General features: G+C 44.1%; 1 protein-coding gene across 1 annotated transcript in view; it reads right to left on the reverse strand.

Moving 5' to 3' along the window:
* Positions 1–838: 838 nt before the first annotated feature.
* Positions 839–21,059, reverse strand: part of CPS1 (carbamoyl-phosphate synthase 1) — a 209,524-nt gene continuing 189,303 nt past the window's right edge. The window contains exons 34-38 of the mRNA XM_054971268.1: positions 18,161–18,259; positions 5,718–5,777; positions 5,055–5,167; positions 3,744–3,873; positions 839–937 (exon numbers count right to left, since the gene is read on the reverse strand). Of these exons, the coding sequence (XP_054827243.1) occupies positions 839–937; positions 3,744–3,873; positions 5,055–5,167; positions 5,718–5,777; positions 18,161–18,259 (501 nt within the window). The remainder of the gene's footprint in view (positions 938–3,743; positions 3,874–5,054; positions 5,168–5,717; positions 5,778–18,160; positions 18,260–21,059) is intronic.

The raw sequence follows: 21,059 nt of genomic DNA on the forward strand, positions 1-21,059 counted from the left end.
AAGATGCTGCCTTATCACTGTGATCTGCAGTCACCGGAAAGCTGTGAATTGCCCTTCTCTTTACATGAAAGAGTCCCTGTCGAATTCATCATATTCAGTAGCAAGTGATTGTGATACCACTGAAGTAAATCAAGCAGGAGAAGGATGATGAGTAAAAGAGAGGGCAGGAAATTCTTCAGAATGAGCTGCGGTAGAAAGGAAATAGATGAAGAGTATCGGACAGTTAAATGGGGGTTTTGAAGTAGACTTTCATAGGGATCGGTGAATGTACCCCTAGAGATGGGAGACAGATATCAGAAAACTGCAACCATGGAGGCAAACTCTAGAATTCACAGAAAGAGTGATCAACTTTTTCTTCTGCCTAGGAGTCAATATTTCCCGCCGTATTATGAGAAGGAAGGGAAAGCATCTGGTTTGTTAGTGAAAAGGTAACTCAAGGTTTCTAGCTCTCATGATCTATCATCCTCTGGGGTTTTTTTCCCCTTTGGTCTTTTAATTATTTATTACACAAATAGTATTAATTTCGTTTTCAAAGAAAAAGTAAGCACATGAGAAAATAAAACGGTGTGCCTTGATTTAAATGATCAGAAACCACGCAATGATTCTAACAGGCATTCTTTATTATCTCACATTTTGAGCCAGTTTCAGAATTTTAGGCATGTGTATATTTGGAAACACCCTGACTGAATTCATCAGGAGACTTCCAAGGCAGCACATTAAAAAAAATCTGATCCCGAAACATTCTAAGAGGTCCGAATGTACAGAACGGGGCTTCAGTCCAGTCATTCACTGGATTCCTATGTCAGTGTCGAGAGGACATGGCGCAGGGATGCTCTTCTTATGCTGCTGTGCTGGCCTTGAACTGTCTGTAGTGGAAAAGACTTTTACAGTCGAGTTTTCCAGAGTGCTCAATAGCTTCTGTGAAGAGCTTTGCTACCTAGAGCCAGAAAAAGGAAAAGTTGAACAACATTTTCCAGTTTAACAAAATAGCAGAATGAGATGCACAACAGTTTATTTTTATTTATAGTCCTCCTTGCTCATTGAGATCCAAGGTGGATTAAACAGTGCAAGTGAAATACAATATGGTCAATAGCTAGGACATTCACTGAGCAAAGTACAATAACGAACAACAGTCAGGACATTCAGGGAAACAGACACAATATAGCAAATTACTAGAAAATTTGAAAATGAGCATAAACAAGCACAGAGACTAAATCTTTCTGAAACAAAGCATAACTAATTTACATGGCAATGTGGAAAGTCCCTAGTAGGTGCATATCTACATCAGTAGACAGTACCCAAGAGCATAGCATATAGTCCCTGTCCCTACTAAGGCGTCTCTCTGAGCTATTTCTTACGACACAGCCTTATAATCTGGGTAGAAAGCCCTCCTGAATAATTAATTGGATAGTTTGCGGAAAGCCAGGAAGACAGGACCTTTCCTGAACTACTCAGGCAGGCAATTCCTCAAGGTGGGGGCTATCACAGAGAAAGCATGTGTGCAGGCAGCTGTTGATGTAGCTCAACTGCAGAGTGGTATCTGTAGAAGGCGCTGGTCAGATGAGCAAAGCTGCCACGGAGGAACACAGGGGGAGAGATGAGGGGCCCAAGGCCATGAAAGGCTTTGAATATGATGTTCCTGACCTTGAATTGAGCCCAGTAACGGTCAGAAAGTTGTATTGTCGAAGGCTTTCACGGCTGGAGAACGATGGTTGTTGTGGGTTTTCCGGGCTGTATTGCCATGGTCTTGGCATTGTAGTTCCTGACGTTTCGCCAGCAGCCCAGCCAAAAGGTGCTACACCTCTGAAGATGCCAGCCACAGCTGCTGGCGAAACGTCAGGAACTACAATGCCAAGACCACGGCAATACAGCCCGGAAACCCCACAACAACCATCGGTCAGAAAGTTCATGGAGTGACTGCAGAACGGGAGCAATATCTGTGCTCCATCTAGAGTTAGGCCTTGTCTAACTGCTTGCACAAAAGTTCTGCTTGCTGCTGTTGCAAAAGCATAGTTTTTCCTTATTCAGATTTACAGACAACCCAATCACTAAGTCCGAAGATGAAAAAAACAACTTATTGGGTGTCCTGATTTACAGCCAGGCCCAAGTCAGGTTAAATCAAGTCAAAGAGACCAGTTCCCGCTCTATAAAGTTTCAGTCAGATGAAGGACAAGGACTGTAAGAATGCAAGAGGAAATAGCAGAATGCCATGTACACATTCACACAATCCAGATCGATTCCCCTCCTGTTATGTTCAAATAGCTCAGCCATCTTTGAAGAGTGACATGAAAAACAATCTGGGTGTGGGGGAAATTTGGTGACACAGCTCTGCCTGAGTTCACAGAGCTGCCACAGTGTCATGGGGTGAAGGTGAGGACTCCTCGGGAGGAGAGGAGCCTTGGGTAACCAGCCAAGCTAGCCCTGGTGCAGCTGAAGCCAGTAATCAGGAGGAACAGCTGCAGGCAGATCAGAGTCCACGGCCAGCAGCTGAGCCAGCAGCCCCAACACCCTGCAGCCAAAACACCCCTGGTGAAGCCCAGCCAGCACTTACCCAAAGCCCTCGGTCAGCAGCTGAGCCAGCAGCACCAATGCCCTCCAGTTCCACCACCACTGGTGAAGCACTGCCAAGGGCGCCCAAACCCCCAGCTTCGCCGAGAGAGTGCCATAGACAAAAGCAACAGGTGGAGCTGCAGGAGAGGCAGCAAAGTGCACGCCTCGTGGCCAGACGCCAGCTGCTTGTGGAGAGCGATGAGGAAGTAAGCACAGGATAGCTCCCAAGCAGCTGGCTGCCAGCCCAGCCTATCTATAAAACCCTGCCACAGACAACCAGGAGCATGGAAGCAACATGTTGGAATCCTGTTCCTGCTGCAACCACCTTGCTTTAGTATTGTGACCTTTGGACCGTGCCTTGATTCTGCCTTTGCCTAGCCCTCGGGACTTGCTGTTAACTGATCTTTGGACTGCCTGACCTTGCTATCTGGACTCTGGAATGGACTCTGACCTCACTACTGGACCAGCCCACGACACACAGCAAGGTTGCCAGGCCATGCCTGGCAACTGGCGGGAGGGTTGGGGGTGGGGACATGAGGGGCTCTGATATCATCTGTGCTGCTACGTCACTTCTGGGGAAAACCCTGAAGTGATGTAGGGTAGCTCTAGAAATCACCCAAACCTCTATGGTAAAACTGCTTCGAGCAGTGGCAAACAACTAGAGCTGCCAGTAGGGGGCCTCCCTGCCATGGTGTGAGGTCTGGCAGCCCTATACCACAGGTTCTTCAAATCCCAGAAACTGGAATGCTATTGCTTGGAGCACAAATGGCCAGTTGGTGGCCTGCAGGACATACCTTCTCCTCCAGCAAAAAGTGGTGGCCCACTGCTTCTGTTCAAACATTGGGAGAAAGAGAGACTTTCTGTCCTGCCACGTACTGCTTTTTAAAATTTCCTGCTGCAAGCTGCCTCCAGTGCATGGAATGGCAGGGTGTTTTAAATCAATAAGCAAATGTTATATTTCTAGATCTGGAATGCAACATGTAAATGTGCATATTTGGATTCAATAATGAGCTATCAGCTGTCACAAAGGACAGCATGCTGGAAACCAGCAGTCCTGCCTATGACAAAGAATCTGCATTTTGGGCTTGTAGCTGACAGAACATGGCCTGGATGGACAAGTGGCTGCAGTATTCAAACAAAAGCTAATTAGGGTTTTAAAACCTCAGACAGGCTAGAAATAGGGGGAGAGATACCTGTAAATTAGTAAGGAGCGAGATCCCACTGTCAACAGCTGTCCTGCGGATCAGGTAATTGTCATGGACAAACTGTGTGCCGTTATTGGAGAGGTTAATGACCAAGTCTATGCTCCCATCCTTCATGAGCCTGAAATGCAAAAAAAACAACAACACCAATATATGTCTATAAATAACAAAACTCAGGAAATCAAAACTAACACGTTTTTCAACATTCCATCAGCATGGGGGTCTTTGTACTCAATAGGCAATTTTCTACCTCTCTCAAGTTTGGTCTGAAGGCATTAAAAGCACCTCGAAGCTACCTTCTTACAACCCCAACCGAGCAATTCACTCTTACAGGCAAATGGTAAGAGACAGAAGCTGAGCGGTGGGTTAAAGTAGATTGCCAATGTGCTAAACTTGTCGGATCTATTTTGCCCCACTTTCCAGGCACAAGATTTTGCTTCCATTGCTGCCACAATTTATACAGCAGCAGAAAACATGAATCCACCAGATCCCGTTCAGAGGGGCTGGAGAGGGAAGGAGTTAAAATGCATCGTTCTGCATCCATCTCAATCAATCTCTAGATATGATGTGGAGAGGGACTACAGCTCCTTCATAGAATGCACAGCCAAGGTTTAATCCCTGGAACTTTGAATTAAAAAAAGAGATTGCAGATGCTGGGAATGGCCTTCCTTGCTTGAAACCTTGGAGAGCTGTGACCATAAATGGCTGGAAGGAACAATGGTGACACTCACCATTGATCAAGTGGAGCGCAAGTGAATGGCAAGTGAACAGGGAGGAATGTACGCGAGTCTGTTCACTTGCCAGGCAAGTGTCATTTGTCACTTGTAGCTTGGCCCTCAGAGAATGGCAACATCAGGAATGCTGTAATACATTCAAGATAATTAAGACTCCGGCCCTTCAGCCATCTACCTCCCACAGATGCATTTCTCCATTAAAACAAAGGCTTCCCGTGAATTAGAGACAGAGAGGAGGCTGTTCCTGCTGGCTCACTTGTATAAATGGCTACCCCGTGTGAGTGTCAGGAAGGCAAACACAAAAATCAAAGCTCATGGTGAGGAAGAAGAGCTGTAATGGTACACAGATAGGATCTCACGGGGCTGCGCTCATGCAAATAGAACGCTCACCTAAACTGGCAAGTGAATCAGCAGGAATATTGTTTGAAAGAGTTCTTGTGTGCCAAAGAGAAGTTCATTTTCCAGTTGGAAGTAGGGCAAGGGATCTGACACAGGATGTGCCCAGATGCCGAAACCTTATTTTTTTCTGAAGTTCCTTTGTTCACTGTAAAATAGATGAGACTCTTACTGTCTGACTGAAAGGAGCATGGGGTCCTGGCTTTCCTGGGATGGCCAGGCTACAGGAGATGCTGAGATGCCATTGGCATTGAGCCACTGGGATGTTTCTTCGGTAGCATAAAGCTGCAAGAGGAGAGAAAAACCCTTTGTTGTATAACTCATCAAGAATAAAGCTCTGACACCAGCTTTGTTCTGTGTGGGCCCTATCCTCATGCCTGGCAAAGTCCAGAAAATGCATCATATTGGCTTTGATAAACAGCGTTGGGGCCCACTCATTTCTTTATCCATAATAATAATAATAATAATAATAATAATAATAATAATAATAATAATAATAATAATAATAATAATAATAATAATCAACTTATATACCACCCTTCAGGACAACGTAATGCCCACTCCGAGCAGTTTACAAAGGGTGTTATTATCCTCACAACAATCACCCTGTGAGGTGGACGGGGCTGAGAGAGCTCTGAGAGAGCTGTGCCTGACCCAAGGTCACCCAGTTGGCTTCAAGCGGAGGAATGGGGAATCAAACCTGGTTCTCCAGATTAGAGTCCTGCCGCTCTTCTTAATCACTATACCAAAGTGGCTCTCATAGGCAAAGCATGCTTTTAAATGTGTGTGTGTTTTTTTGGATGGTCTCCAAGGTTTCATACATAAAACCATGTACCTTAAAGCCTTGCTTATGTAGCTGCCCTGCTTCATCGAGGAATCTGGGGCGGAAGGAATGCTGAAAGAAAAACGAAAGTGAGCTACAAACCCAAGGTCTGAGAAGCAACATCCCTTTACCTGTTTGCAGAGTGGATTTTTCATCATACACAGTAAAGCTCTGCTATTATAGTTAGGTATGTAGTAAAGCGCAGTGTTAGTCTTGGACATCTCCTCCTTCTTGAAAGTGAATGTCACAGAAAGCTATAAAGGGCACGAGCTTTATTGTTGTGGGCAAGTTATTGTAGATTAACAAGCATCAAAGCCACTGTTTGCCGTGAAATTGGGGTCCCTATCTCACCAATAAGCTGGATTTCCCAGAGTCTTAACACAGTGCACTGCCACTCAGGAGGACTTTATAGCCAGGAAGTAGGGATTACTGGGCTACAAAAAGTCAAAATCCACAACCAGCAAAACAAAATTTTGCAATCAAATTATGCAAGATTGTGAAATCTGCATAAACATTTATTCCTTATTAATGAAATGCCAAATTACTTGGGGGAGGGGGAGAATTTGGAATTATGTTTCAGTTTTTGAGAGAGTTCAGGTGACAACGGAGCAGAACTGAAAGCCAGGAGCGCAGAGGCCCATGAACAGAGCCGGGCCGAGTGAAAACTCCACTCAAATTATAAACATTTAGAAGAAACTGTCTAAATAAGTGCCAGTGTTTCTCCACTGCCATGAGAACTAGAAACCTGATTCTTTTAAAAATGGATTTTCAGACAGAAGACTGAAAATGAAATCGATTCTGAACTGGAAGCCACAATATATGCAAATGCCCATTTCTTACAACAGAAATAGCAAGCTACTGTAAATAAAGTCACTCAAGAGATTTCTTCTTCGTGGGGCTGAGAACACGAAGTACACATCCCAGAGATGATTGCAGAAGAGAACCAAATTCTCTTCTACATAGAGGTTATCCTCTCTATTCAGCCGCTCTATGGTATAGCCTTGATCCAGCTCTAAAGTGGGACCCAGGCGCCAGTGTCTGCCCTATAATTGCCCCCCTCTCAATTTGTAATACAGCTGAATGTGGCAGACAGACATAGAACAGTTGAGAAGATCATGGGGGTGTGAAGGAACAGATACAGGTGGGTAAACAGGGGGAGGATGTAGGGTTACTATCCCCCTGGTCAGGGAGGGGGATCCCTTGCTCTTAGCTCCCAAATAAGTCCTCATCATCTAATGTGCTGTTACATCACTTCCAGGGAAACCTCGGAAGTGATGATGCATAGCTCTAGGAGTTGCCAGAAACTCTGTGGTTCTACCATAGAGTTCCTGGCAATTCCTAGAGCTACCTACTGTTACTTCCGGGTTTTCCCTGGAAGTGATGTAACAGCACATGTGATACTGCCCCCTATGTCCCTGCCTCCAAATTTCCCACCAGTTGGCCTGGCAACCCTAGAAGGATATCCCCCTGCATCAGAGCCCTCTGGCTAGTTGGTGGTGGAAAGCACCGCCGAATTGCAGCCAATTTATGGTGACCCCCATAAGATATTCAAGGCAAGAGACAAACAGAGGAGTTCTGCCATTGCCTGGCTCTGTATAGCAATCCTGGACTTCTTTAATGGTCTCCCATCTTAGTAGTAGCCAGAGCCACCCTACTGACTAAGAGGAACACTTTTGATTGGGGAAACAGGTCAAAAAATTAAACTCCTCCCTCAATGCCATGGCCTTGAATGTTTATGCCCCTTGCTGCCAAGCCCAGAAGTTTCATTGCCCACTGCTTCTGGGAGCTAGGTTAGCACTAGGAAATGCGATATGATAAAGCCAGAAGTTTCTACCATACTTCTGAGTTGCTCTAGGAATCACCAAAACTCTGTGATAAAAACTTCTTGTAAGTAGATGAGGCCTTATTTTTCTTTTCTTTTTCTCCTAGGATGCTGCCCCAAACAACCCTGGCAAGAACTGTTTGCCATGCTTTCCCCAACCCCTGTTCACTTGGATGATGTATTCCAGTCAGGCATCCCATAATTTCACATAGCCTTTTCCTCAGAAAGTATTCTAATAATCAGCAGACAACGTATGAAATTTAGTAGCGATCGGGTAAGAGGAAAATTTGTGTCCAAATTTTCATTTTTACCTGACTTCTGACCAGCCAATAGTTGGGAATTAATTAAACATTTTCCCTGCCTAGATCTGTGAATGCTGTAGTTCCGGTAGAGGTCACACACACCGCCCATCCTTGAAAGGGCTTTATAGTGAGGAATGAATCAAAGTATAGCTTCAAGGTCTACAGAGAGTAGCAAAAGCTTCAGGGACAGCCATGTCTGTTCTCTACACTAAACAGAAAATACAAACATCCACCATGACGAGGTTGGCAGCTTCCCAGCCATGGAATTGTTCTGCCTTCTGGCCAGGGGTGCCGTCTCTCGCAACAGTATTATAAACTTCTATCAAACATGTATTGAGCACTTGTGACATACAAAACAAGCTCTCCTCGAAAAGAAATTACAGCTGTCAACATTCATTCGAGCTGCCCCAGATGTAAAAGCTGATTGAAAGTACCTGCGCGAGAAAACTGTTCGCAACGAAAAAGTAAGGAGTATCAGCATGCTTATTTACTGCCAGCTATCAAAGCGTTCAATTTTGAAATGGATTTTCTCATTTCCTGAAACATGTTTTCATACAATTGTATAATTAGGCTTTGGATACAGGCTCAGACCCTCAGCTGATGTATAACCCATTGATTTTTATGGAACTGAAGCCATTCACTTAATACTAGAATTGGCTAAGAATTTCCCATTCTGTTACTTTTCTCAAATGCAGGATACAAAGCAGCTTTGGCCCAAAGCTGAACATGAAAGCAAGTGGGAATAATCCGAACAATTCCATTGCCATTCCATTGCAGGAAAACCCAAATTCTATACTTACATATTCAAAAATTTATATTCCATGTTCTCAACCTGTACACGAAAAAGACTGTGCGTGTATTCACTTTAGTACAAGTTTTCAGTTAAGGAATCTCCACTGGGTTCTTGATGGAGGGAGGTTGGGTGATGTCACCAACATGACTACGTTACTTCTGGGTAAAACTACTTGTAACCTCAGAACCAAGTTCAAGGGCAGCCCCACATAAAGTGCATTGCAGCAATCCACTCCAGATACCTGAGGCCTGAAAGGATTAACAGTGATATCCTAAGCAGAGTGACTCCATTCTAAGCTAATTAAAATCAATGGGCTTAGACTTAGATAACTCTTCTTAGGATTGCACTGTAAATGTATGCAGATTAACCACTAAATGTGCACATATGTGCTTCCAACAGCTCTGTTTTCCTGTCATTTGGAATTTTGGGGCAATGGCTCAGAGCATTAGGCGAGAAGGCTGTGGGGTATAACAAAGGACATGCATAGGCTAGATATACAGATCTGTCCTGGGCAGAAATATTAATGGGAGAAAGGCAGGCAGCGAAACAAAAGGCGCTGAAGGCTGTTCAACGGCCTCTAGAAACTGCACAGTTCATTTCTAACAAATGAATCTCCATCAGCCACTTTCTCCCATTAGGTGAAAAGAGAGAAAGGTTATTTTTAAGAAATAAAACAAGGATTCTCTGGATTTGAGTTCTGCAGTAAGTCTCATATTGATATAATAGCAAGGTTCATAGCTCTGCTGACCTTGTAGTTAGGTGGCGATGGATGGCTGTTATGGGGTGTTATTGAATACTGCATTTCTGAACTTTTTTACTTATTTGGGCTTCTGGTATACTTTGTAGACCTTAACTCAACTGCACCTGTGTGCAAATGTCTGCCTCATTCTGTTTGATAAACTGAGACATGCCATAACAAACAAGTTAGGTTGGGAAGAATTTAGATGATGCATTTGCTGTAATATCTCATAATTAGAGATGGGCACGAACCAAAATTCATGATGAACCAGGCCAGTTCGTGGTTCGTGAACCAGCAGTTTGTCAGATCCCATTTCTGACAAACCACCACGAACTTTAGGCTGGTTCATTTGGTTCGTTTTTCAGTTCATCACTGCAGGCAGCCTGGTGCCAATCAATCAGTTTCCTAGGCAACAGGGGATGGACTTCCTGCAGACCTTCTGCTGACCTGGAAGAGGTGATTTGCTGGCCCGGAAGTGACATTTTCACAAATCAAAACGAACCAATTCATGAACTAGGGAAGGTTAGTGAAAGTTCATGGTTCGTGAAACATGACAAACTACGAACTGCATGGTTCAGTTTTTTCTGGTTCGTGCCTATCTCTACTCATAGTCTCTGTTTCACCTGTAACAGGCACATTATGAGACAGACACAATGGGGGAAACCAAATCAAACTGTGAAGAGGATCTCTCTACACTGGATAGGTGGGTAATAACATGGGGAATGAGGTTTGGTTTAAGTGTAAATGCACATTAGGGCAAAACACCCTAACTTTATATGTTGATGGGTTCTGAACGGACCACGGCTGATCAGGAAAGAGACCTTGGGGTTGTGGTGGACAGCACAATGAAAATGTTAACTCAGTGTCTGGCAGCAGCATCAATGGCAAATTCTGTGCTCGGAATTATTAGGAAAGGCACTGAAAACAAAATGGCTGCTCTCACAAAGTGCTTGTAAACATCTATCATGCAGCCACATTTGGAATAACAATGTTCAGTCCTGACCATTAGGTCTCAAAAAGGTTACTCTAGCGCTAGAAAAGATGCCACGAAAAAGAGGAAGAGGCTGGAACATCTTCCCTACAAGTTGTTTGGGAATTTTTAGTTTAGAGAAAATATGACTAAGGGGTGGGAGAAGCATGGCAGAGATTCATAAAATTGTTAATAGTGTGGAGAGAGGGAACTTTCTTCCCTCCTAACAGTACTAGAACTTCTTGTGGGCATGTAATGGAGTTGTGGCCAGGACGGACAAAATAAAGGTTGTCTTTACACAATATGCTATTAACTTAAGGAATTCACTACCACAACATGTCATGACAGCTGCTAAGATAGATAGCTTGAAAAGGGAATAGACAAATTCATGAAGGACAAGTCTGTCAATGGCTAAACGAAACATCCAAATTCAGAGGCATTATACTTTTGAATACTAGGTGCTGTTGGAGGGAGCTGAACTTCTGTGTGCTGTTTGTAGACCTCCTGAGAGCATGCTGGACTAGATGAACCATTGGTCTGATCCAATGTGGTTGCTCTCATGTTATCCGAAAAGCACCATAAAGGATGTACACTCTTTAAGCAGGAGAAGGCTGGTGCTGTGACCTATGCATGCATGCAAGGATCTATCTAGGGGGAATGACAAGAGCGATTTCTCTTTGGTGGGAAACCTTTGGAAGATTCCATGTCATTGTGGGCATGAGCAATCGAGTACATAGAAAACACGATCTTCATTTACACCCAAGTAAGTTAGTGTAAGAGCATTGCTGTTAGCCTCTAGTGCGCTTATCTTCAAGTAAAACAAGCCTACAAGGGCCACTCTGTACAACTTACTGCTCAAGGTAGAGAAAGCACTACAAAGATATACAGTAGGTCCATGGACTCAACACACACAGACACGCAACCCAGGGGTAGAAGGTCACCAAGAAACTAGTCTCAATGAGCTGCAACCCAAAAATAAAGCACTCCTTGAATGCTCTTGGCATTTTATGATGCTCAGCAGTTCCGCGCCACAGATGTAAGGCAGATGCACTTTTCCCAACAAGGATTACTAAATAGCCCAATCAGGAAAGGGAGTGAAAGGAACTATTCATCTAATGCTGTTTAATAGAAAATGCAGGGTTCCAGCCAAAGCCATTTGATTAGCATCCTAAAGTCCCCTCCCTCTCCCTCTTTTTCTAACAAAACTGAGTGATCAGAACTTTCTGGTGTAAAATCATTTTTGAAAAATTGAGAGATTTCCTCGGACATGGAAGTTCTAGAGTGCCAGACTGGATGCGATTTAAGGGTACATATGCCCTTCAGTAACCAATCATTTCTGTAAGGGTGAAACACATTTAACTTTCTCTAGGCTGCTCCACTAGCATGCAAAGATCTCTGCAGTGGATGTAGTTTTACAGACTGTCTTCTAACGTCTAATCCAGTGGTACCCACACCATGGCTTTCAGAAAGCCACATTCACAATTACTAACAAATCAAAAAGCCACATTTATGTCCATCCCTGGCAGGAGGCCTGTACCTCAGAGAGGCTCATGGCCTACCCCTTCCTCTGGCAGGAGGGGCTGTTTCAAGGTGAAAACCAACTGCCAACCGCAAGCCCTCTGAGGCAATGGCCTTGCCCACTTTCCTGGAACATGGGACAGGTGCCAAATTGGGGCATAGTGCTCTTAAGAGCCACAAGTGTCATATCAAAGAGCTACGTGTGGTTCCTGAGCCACTGCTGATCCACAAACCAGTTAAACTAGTACTTTGCCCATTCTGACAATGGGACAATGCTTATTCTCCTAAGCATTTCTGCTAGGTTGTTCATGGTGTAACTACCAGATACACACAGGTCACGGGTGCATGACAGCTAGACATACATTAGTGAAACTCACCTTAAAATGCACTCACTCATTTGGGACAGTGGGGAGCTTCCAGTTTCCCTCCCACCCTGCTTTTGGAAAGGAAGGCAGGGGGCAAGCTTTTCACCCCTTTTCTTGGGTTCCACGTGCTCTTTCCTAGGGCAAGTGTTGGGTGTATTGTAAAGCATGGCCCTTACCTATTTGACACCGAGGGTTCAAGTTAGGCTTTCCAACTCCAAGTTGGGAATTTCCTGGACATTTGGAGGTAGGGTATGAGCTTTCGTGAGGCATAGCTCACTTCTTCAGATACAGCCAGAATGTGAATCCATCTTTCCTTATAGCTTGGAGAGTGGAGTGATTACAGAAGCTGAATGATAATAGCCGATGAATGACAATAGCAGGCGTGATCAGAAATCAAAACATTCAAAAACCAGTGGGGGGACTTTTTAACATTTTAAGCTGAAGAGGACAGGACTTGGGGAGGGTGAGGGACCTCATCAGTATATATGGAGTCCACCCTCCAAAGCAGCCATTCCCTCCAGGAGAACTGATCTCTGCCTTCTGGAGACCAGTTGTAATGCCTGGAGGTTGGCAACCCTAGTTTGAGTCCTTTGCTTCAAGAAAATCATCCCACTAGTCTGGGACTGCTCCATTATACATAAAGAGAAGGTACCAAAGCTCTGCATATGCTCTGCCATGCACTGGCCACACCATTGGACCACGCTCCCTTTCTCCAGTGACAATTTGCACTAGGGGCCTTCCGGTAATCCTCTTCACAGCACCTGCCCTTGTGCCTAAAAGTCATTATTGGTATCTAGTGACCTAGCCTAAAATATTCTAACTTGGAAAAAACACCCACTTAGGTCTCATAGATCTGTACTTCATTTGCAGAGCTGAGGAACAGGCAGTGGCTGCTCAGCGCTGACCCTGGTTACAAAGGCATCATTTTCTATCAATCAGAAGGCTTTTGTTCTCTTGGTGATGATGAGTTGTCTTAGCACAGTTTCAGCCAAAGTGCTGAGTCTCTCCTGAAGTTTCTCTCTTACCCTTCCTCCAAGGAATTCAGAGAAATATACAGAGACAGGCTGATTCAAGTTTTTTTTTTTTTACTCAACATCAAATCTTTGACGTAGGTTAGGCTGAGAGCAAATGGTTAGTTTACAGCCAACCAGGTCTCCCAAGCTGTAATCCAGCCCTCTAACCATTATACAGCACTACCAAGTTCCCCAAAAGTTCTTCTCAGTTTCCGTCTTCTGTTCTGCAATACGCCAGACTCATTTTTAGTTTTAAGAAACACCGTTCTTCAAACTGGATATCCCCCCCCTTCCTCACAACAGCTAATCCAAAAGGAAGAAAGGAGTAAAAAGAAATCCTGTAAGTTCATAATGCTCCTGACCTCCTATAATGGCACTTCTTTCTCCTTCCCCTGACCTAATGACTCTGCAGCAGGGGGAAAAGACCAAGTGCTCATTAATCATCAGCCGGGGGATTATCTGAAGGGTCTGCAATTTGACTGGCCATCTCTTCACAGGTCAAGCACAACACCTCCACCATGATTTATAGACCTCTTCCCTATTATCTGGCCAGTGAAGCAGACCATAGCAAAGCCCTACCGTGATAGCATGCCTGGCTTTCTGTGAGATGCCGAAGTGACCTGTTACGAGACCCTTTCTTTCTCTTGGGTAGATTTTGCCTTTAATCTTTCTCTTACACTCTCTGGTTAGATCACTGCCTCCAGAAATATTTTATTCCAAGATATTTTATTTAAATTTCCCCTTTGGTAATGTGCCCAAGCGTCAGGCTCCTTTGTGGTACTATGTGGCCCTGAGGATAAGAATGGGATATAGGAATGACAGATACTCTGGGATATATATAAAAAAAAGTAAACTTTTATTTTTATAAGAAGCGTATCGGTTTCATATTATTTCTTAAGCTTGATGGTTTCAAAGAGTGTTATGGTTTCTTAACGTTTCCTTTCATAGACACAGTCACACAGATCTTCTCTCAGGCTTCACACACAGTTTGCCTGCATCATAGATCAACCTCTCCCTCAAATACACATAGACTTTCTCTCAGGCACACACAGTTTGCCTGCTTCAAATTGAATGAATATATAGTCTCACAGACACACACAGTTTAGGCTTCCACAAATGTTGTCTTTCTCTCAAAAATACATGGACCCTCTCAGGCTGCACACAGCTTGCCTCTCTTGCCCTGACTGAATCTTATCTCTCAGAATTGCTTAAACATAGTCAGGCTGCACACAGCTTGCCAGCTGAAACCAGACTCAATATTTTCCTCAGAAATACTTAAACATGCTAAGGCTGCACGCAGCTGGCCTCTCTTGCCCTGACTGAATCTTTTCTCTCAGAACTGCTTAAAAATACTCAGGCTGCACACAGCTTGCCAGCTAAAATCAGACTCAATATTTTTCTCAGAAATACTTAAACATGCTAAGGCTGCACACAGCTCGCCTCTCTTGCCCTGACTCAATATTTCTCTCAGAACTGCTTAAAAATACTCAGGCTGCACACAGCTTGCCAGCTAAAACCAGACTCAATATTTTCCTCAGAAATACTTAAACATGCTAAGGCTGCACGCAGCTCGCCTCTCTTGCCCTGACTGAATCTTTTCTCTCAGAACTGCTTAAAAATACTCAGGCTGCACACAGCTTGCCAGCTAAAACCAGACTCAATATTTTTCTCAGAAATACTCAAACATGCTAAGGCTCCACACAGCTCGCCTCTCTGGCCCTGACTGGATCTTTTCTCTCCACTCAGAAACTGAAACAGCAGTTCCCTCCACCCACCCTCTCAGCCATCAACCAATCATCTCACTCACTCATCCCTCTCTTTCACCCCCACACTTCTTTCACCCCCCCACATTTAAAGACACACCCACACACTTAAAATCATTACATGACCCCTCAAGAAGAACAGAAGGTGCCCCCTCCCAAGCAAGTCCTCACTTTATATTAGAGACAGCCATGAATCTTAATAACTAATAAATTACCAAGTGCAACCAGCAAGTTCTCTCCTTCCAAGTGTTCCTTAGAGTGAGAGAAACATTCTTAAACTCATTTCAGTTGGTAGCATAGGCCTGCCCAGTGCCTTGTGGCTGAATAGGGATTTAGACCAGTGTAGCCTCCCTTCTTTTATCCAATCTAGCACCTTTTCCTTCATATGTATGATGGGTAAATAAATAAATGAACGGACAACAGCATAGCTGATTTGCATGTTGGAGTTATATAACTGAGCTATGAATCGTTTTCTAGACATCCTGAACTGACATTTTGCTTATAATCCCCCCCCCTTTTTTTTTTTGCTCCTCCTCAGACTCTCTCCCCTTTGCTGAAACTGGTGGGCCCAATTCCCACACAGTTTCTCAGCCTCCGTAATAATCACTCACAGACTGGGGAAGTCGGTATCGTTTTTAATTATTTTCTTATTGACTTTATGCAGGGCGTAAGCTTATTACAAGCACAGCAGGGGGATTGGAAAAGGCCATCCATTGTTTTTATGAGACCCCTCGCATTTTCCAATCTCAGATGTAGTGACGGATCATTTGGGGAACAGACGTGCAGGCCTTGAGGAGATTTATGAACGTATCACACTTCTGTATCTCCTGCAGCTTGTAATTACCCCGAGGCAGAGAAGAGGCATTGCGTGGAGAGGTCGTCTTGCATTTATTTTTTGGGGGGGGGGGTTGTTTTCGCCTGCTACTTTTATTGTTCTGAGATGCATATTCCCAAGCCTTATTTAGAACTCCAAATGCATCCGGGTGTTCTTTGCATTGTGGATACCTCCCCTCCTTTCCAGATGATGCTTTCAATACAAGAAAATGGCATTATGAATGACAACTGTCTGAGAGACAATTGCTTTCCATAACTGGGAGCAAAAAGTCTGGAATTCATAGCACTCTCAAAATTGCTTACTACAACCGACTTAAATTTGCCTGTACAAAGAGAAAGTTTCAATTTCCGGAGAGGCAAAGATGAAGATGGCGAAAACGGTCCGATTTTCTTGTCAGACAGCTGAGCTTACTAGTCCAGCGTGTGCTAGCGCCAACTGCCACTGGCTTCTCAGGTTTTTACCGTCCCTTCTTTCTGAGAGTCTTTCTACAGGAGACGCTTTGGCGCATGTTCGTCAAGTGTAGGGAGATGCAACGTTAGCTGGGAAGTGTAGTTTTAAAAGACAGAGCCTGCAGAGATTGCTCCTCAGAGGATTTGTTAATTTCATCTTCACCTCCCCCTCTCCAGTCTACAACTGTGTGGGATCACAACCAGAGGGCAGCAAAGAATGGAAATGGGCTGGAGCTGCCTTCCAGAGCCAGGCTTGGACCTGGAGTGGTTACAATAGGCTGAAGTTTCCCTTCTGGCATTTCACAGCCCCTTCACACAGCTCCAGTGTATAGCAAAGCCTTTGCCCTGCTGCTGGCACTGTCTTTTTAAAGTACCCTTCCCAGCTAACACTGCATCTCCCAACATGTGTTCTTTGCATGTCAGATGTCTCATGTAGGGAAACTCTGTGATTCCCCATTCACTTGAAAATGATTAAAAGAATTAAATCCTTTTGCACTGTAGTGGCAATTTGAACTCTGAATACAGTGATCTATGAAAAAAACCTTTTTATTTAAGGACAGGAGCAAGCTCAGAATAACCAGAAATTCACAAAGAGACAAAGATATACACAAAGACAAAAGTTACACAGCTGTAGACCTACAACTGCTATCAGCAAGGGGTAGCTGATGACTTGTAAGTCCCCTACACAGTTTCATCATGCATAATATACTTTTGCAGACAAAGGGTCTTTGACAAATAACTGATATAAGGGCAGAGATAATGCACTCAACTTTACTATTTCCTGAGTCATAGATCACTAACTCCCAGTTCTTAGTTCCTGTTTATCTGACCAAATTGTCAATTTGATTTTTCAGTAACTTAACCTTCTGTTTCTTAGAACATCTGTCCTGTACTTTCATCCTTATCAGAACAGAACACAAGCTGCTTTTGAATAATCCCGGTACCTTCTTCTATGGCTCAAACAGTGCATCCTTTGGGAAGGTTTTGATGTATGGACACTACAAGGAAGATGGTGGCTCCATAGCAGGTACCTGGCCAACCAGCAGGTAGATCTTTATAGGCTTTTCTCCCAAAGTGATGGCTAGCTAAAGCAGTGAACTCATAAGAGCATCATCCACTAGACATAGTCCTTTGATGTTGTGATAATATGGAGTGCGATTCGGAACACAAGTACCCACCTCCCAAGCACCATTCACCTTAAATTCAATTTCACGTTAACTTTTGCCTAGCATATGGGTACTCCAACCTGGATAGCCTAGGCAAGACTGGTCTCATCAAATCTTGGAAGCTTAGCAGGGTTGGCCTTGATTAATAATTGGATGGCAGACCTCCAACAAAGACCAGGGTTGCAGAGGCAGGTAATGGTGAACCACCTCTGTTAGTTGCTGTGAAAATTGCACTAGAAGTTGACATCAGTCAGCTATGTCTTGACGGCACTCTTCACCTCTACAGCATGTACACAGAGCCATTGCATGTCCATAGATCCAGAGGAGTTAGCCAAGTTAGTCTGTAATTGCAAAAATAGTAAAGAGCCCAGTAGCACCTTTAAGACTAACCAACTTTATTGTAGCATAAGCTTCCGAGAACCACAGCTCTCTTCGTCAGATCTGACAAAGCGAGCTGTGGTTCTCGAAAGCTTAAGCTACAGTAAAGTTGGTTAGTTTTAAAGGTGCTATTGCATGCCCAGCAATATTTCCCGTTTGCAGGAGGCCAACCAAATGGATTCAGAGCCACTGGACTGAACATCCTGCCAGGCTTAAGCATATGCTTTGCTTTTGAACAACGGTGCCTCCTCGCCCCATTTGCACCAGCTAGGAAGCCACTAGACAGCTCTTTGTTTTGTTTTGTTTTGTTCTGTTCTGTTCTGTTCTGTTACTGCAGCTCACCTGGATTCCAAGCAGGATTCCTTTCTTTGGCACCTTAAAGCCTGTCGACAGCATTGCCTTCATGAAGGCAGACTGAACATTTTCTCCAAAACAGGCCACCTAAAAGGAAGGAAATGTGGAGAACAGGGAAAAAAATAATTATGATTATATCAACGGATCTGAAGCAAAAGGCAATTCCCATTTTTAAAGGAAAAGAATGAAGTATTCTTCTTTATGGAAAGCTCATTTCCCCTCGTTTTGGACCCAGCAGGAAAATGGCAGATCAGCACAGAAAAATCCTGTATTTTAATTAAGCAATAATGAAGGGATAAGCAATGCTTTACTCTCAAATAGCACACTACGGAGCAACAGAAATGGATCCTGCTAGGAATTATATGGACACCAAACACAGCGTCTGGTTCACACAGTAGGCATGTGTTCAACAAAATGTTCATAACACTTAATGCTTAAATAATAGCAAGGGCTATAAACGCTGCATTTAAATGAACGCTGCAGCCTGCCCTGGGTTGCTTAGCATGAATGTCTAGATGTTTCTGGAAGACTCGGAAAACTCTTTGGAGCATCCAAGCACAGAAATCTCAGCTGCAAACACAGAAAGGAAAAAACTGGAAATCAAATTATATATATACACATATGTCATTTTACTAACTGTTCCCTAGAGAAAAGAAAGTTTTGTAGTGTCTTTTATCAGGACAAAGCACAACATCACAAGACCACACGTGACCCTTCCAATTCATCAGGGTGGATGATCAGTTCAGCACAAAAAACAAAATGGGGGGGAAGGAGGAAAGACTGTTGCTTCGAGGAATGGTGGAAGAGGCATGCCGTCTTGAAACAGAATAGAGGATGAGTTTCAAACAGGACTGGGCGGCTCTGGGTGTTTTTAAGCAGGGTTTTAAGATGCACCAATGACTTCCAGGACAAGGAAGGAGAGGGGGAAACGGCACTCCGTGAATGCAAAAGGCAGCGGTGAATCAAATACCTTCCCAGCACCAAGTAAAACACTCAGATTCGTCCTAAAATCCAGACAAAAGCATGGTGGGCCATGTAATTAACAAAGCTGGAGATTAATTTGAGGTGTTGCACTTGGTAAAGGGCCAATAGAAACCAAAGTGGATATTAAATAATATTATCTAGTGTTTGGAGACCAAGCGAATCCCAGCCTTTTAGGTGGAGTTCCATTTGTTCTGGTCTTTTATATAAAAGTCTGCCTTGCTCTCAGTCTGCTCAATGAACTGTTCTAGTAGGCAGCATGGAAGCTTGCACATTTTTATGGTTTTTTGGTTGGGCCTAATTACAAAATTATACTTTGGGGGGGAGGGGGAGTGTGTGTGTGTGTGTGTGTGTGTGTGTGTGTGTGTGTGTGTGTGTGTGTGTGTGTGTGTGTGTGTGTGTGTGTGTGTGTTCTCATTGTTTTTGGCAGACAGGCAAGTCTGGTGTAGTGGTTAAGAGCAGCAGGACTCTAATGTGGTTTGATTCCCCACTCCTCCGCTTGAAGCCAGCTGAGTGACCTTGGGTCAGTCACAGCTCTCTTGGAGCTCTCTCAGCCCCACCCACCTCGCAGGGTGTTTGTTGTTGTGAGGCTAATAATAGCATACTTTGTAAACTGCTCTGAGTGAGCATTAAGTTGTCTTGAAGGGTGGTCTATAAATCGAATGTTATTATTATTATAAGTAGGTGCTAATGGTTTTTTGGGAGGAGGATAAGATGATTATTACAACTATATAGGTTGAAAAGACAGTATAGACGGTATAGAGTACAGAAGCAAGTGGGTCATTCATTTATTAATTCATTTTTTAAAACATTTTCACCTTGCCTTCCCATGTAGTTCAAGGCAGCTTACAACAGCAGATTAAAAACATTTACAGGTAAAACCAAAATAAATTAATGACCCCCCAATCCCTCTCCCCCACCAAAAAGACTCCCACAATTCCACCCCCTCTCAAAAGCCCTGACAAACAGACTGGCCTTGCAGTGCCTGCTAAAGATCTCCAAGGGAAGGGAGGGCTCCCCTAACCGGATTTCATAAGACAACAGAAAAGGCCTGGGCTCTGGTCAATGCCAGACGGGCCACCAAAGAAGTTGGACAGCCATCAGAGGGCTGCCTGAAGACTGTAGTTGGTGCACAGTGACATATCGAAAGAGATGGGCCTTTTAAAAATGTGGGCCTCGGGTCATGAAGGGCTTTAAAGGTCATAACCAGGACACTGAGAGCCAAGCTACAAGTGACGCCTGACACAGGTTGGACACTTGTCAGCTTCCCTCAAGTTTTGATGGGAAATGTAGGCATCCTGGTCTTGCAGCTGTAATGGAGAGCCAAGCTGTAAAACCAGGACGCCTACATTTCCCATCAAAACTTGAGGGGAGCTGACAAGTGTCCAACCTGTGTAAGGCATCACTTGTAGCTTGGCTCTGAATTGAGCTTTTCTTGCAAAGTTCTCAGGGACATTAGCACCTTAGAGGTCCTGGCCTTTGGGGGCAATCGGGGGGGAGGGGACGGGACCCATCCTCTTTAGTCCAATTTCATGTGTGAGCAGAGCAGCTAGCAGCCAATCAGAATCCCTGGAAGGGATGGAGGAACCCAATGAGAGAGGAGAGTAAGAGAACAAAGGAGACTTGCTCAGTTTTTCCATTAGATAGAGCTTGCATCTCCAGAGTGACAGGTTGGAGAGGTCGTGTGTCAGGAGACTTCCAACGTTTCTACCTTTTGAATGGCACAAACAGTAAATATAGGATTTTGCCACCAGAGAAATGGGCTGACAATAATCCTTTGCCTGGAGACAAAGTGATGTCTTAGAATCTAGGTTCTGGGCGAAACTTGGCTAACTGCTCTCTGCACTTTTAAATATTCAGCTGTGTAACCTTATTAACGAATTATCCCAGCAAGACCGTGTTCCAT

The sequence above is a fragment of the Eublepharis macularius genome, chromosome 2 (genome assembly GCF_028583425.1).
Source record: "Eublepharis macularius isolate TG4126 chromosome 2, MPM_Emac_v1.0, whole genome shotgun sequence".
In the NCBI taxonomy this organism is placed as follows: Eukaryota; Metazoa; Chordata; class Lepidosauria; order Squamata; family Eublepharidae; genus Eublepharis; species Eublepharis macularius.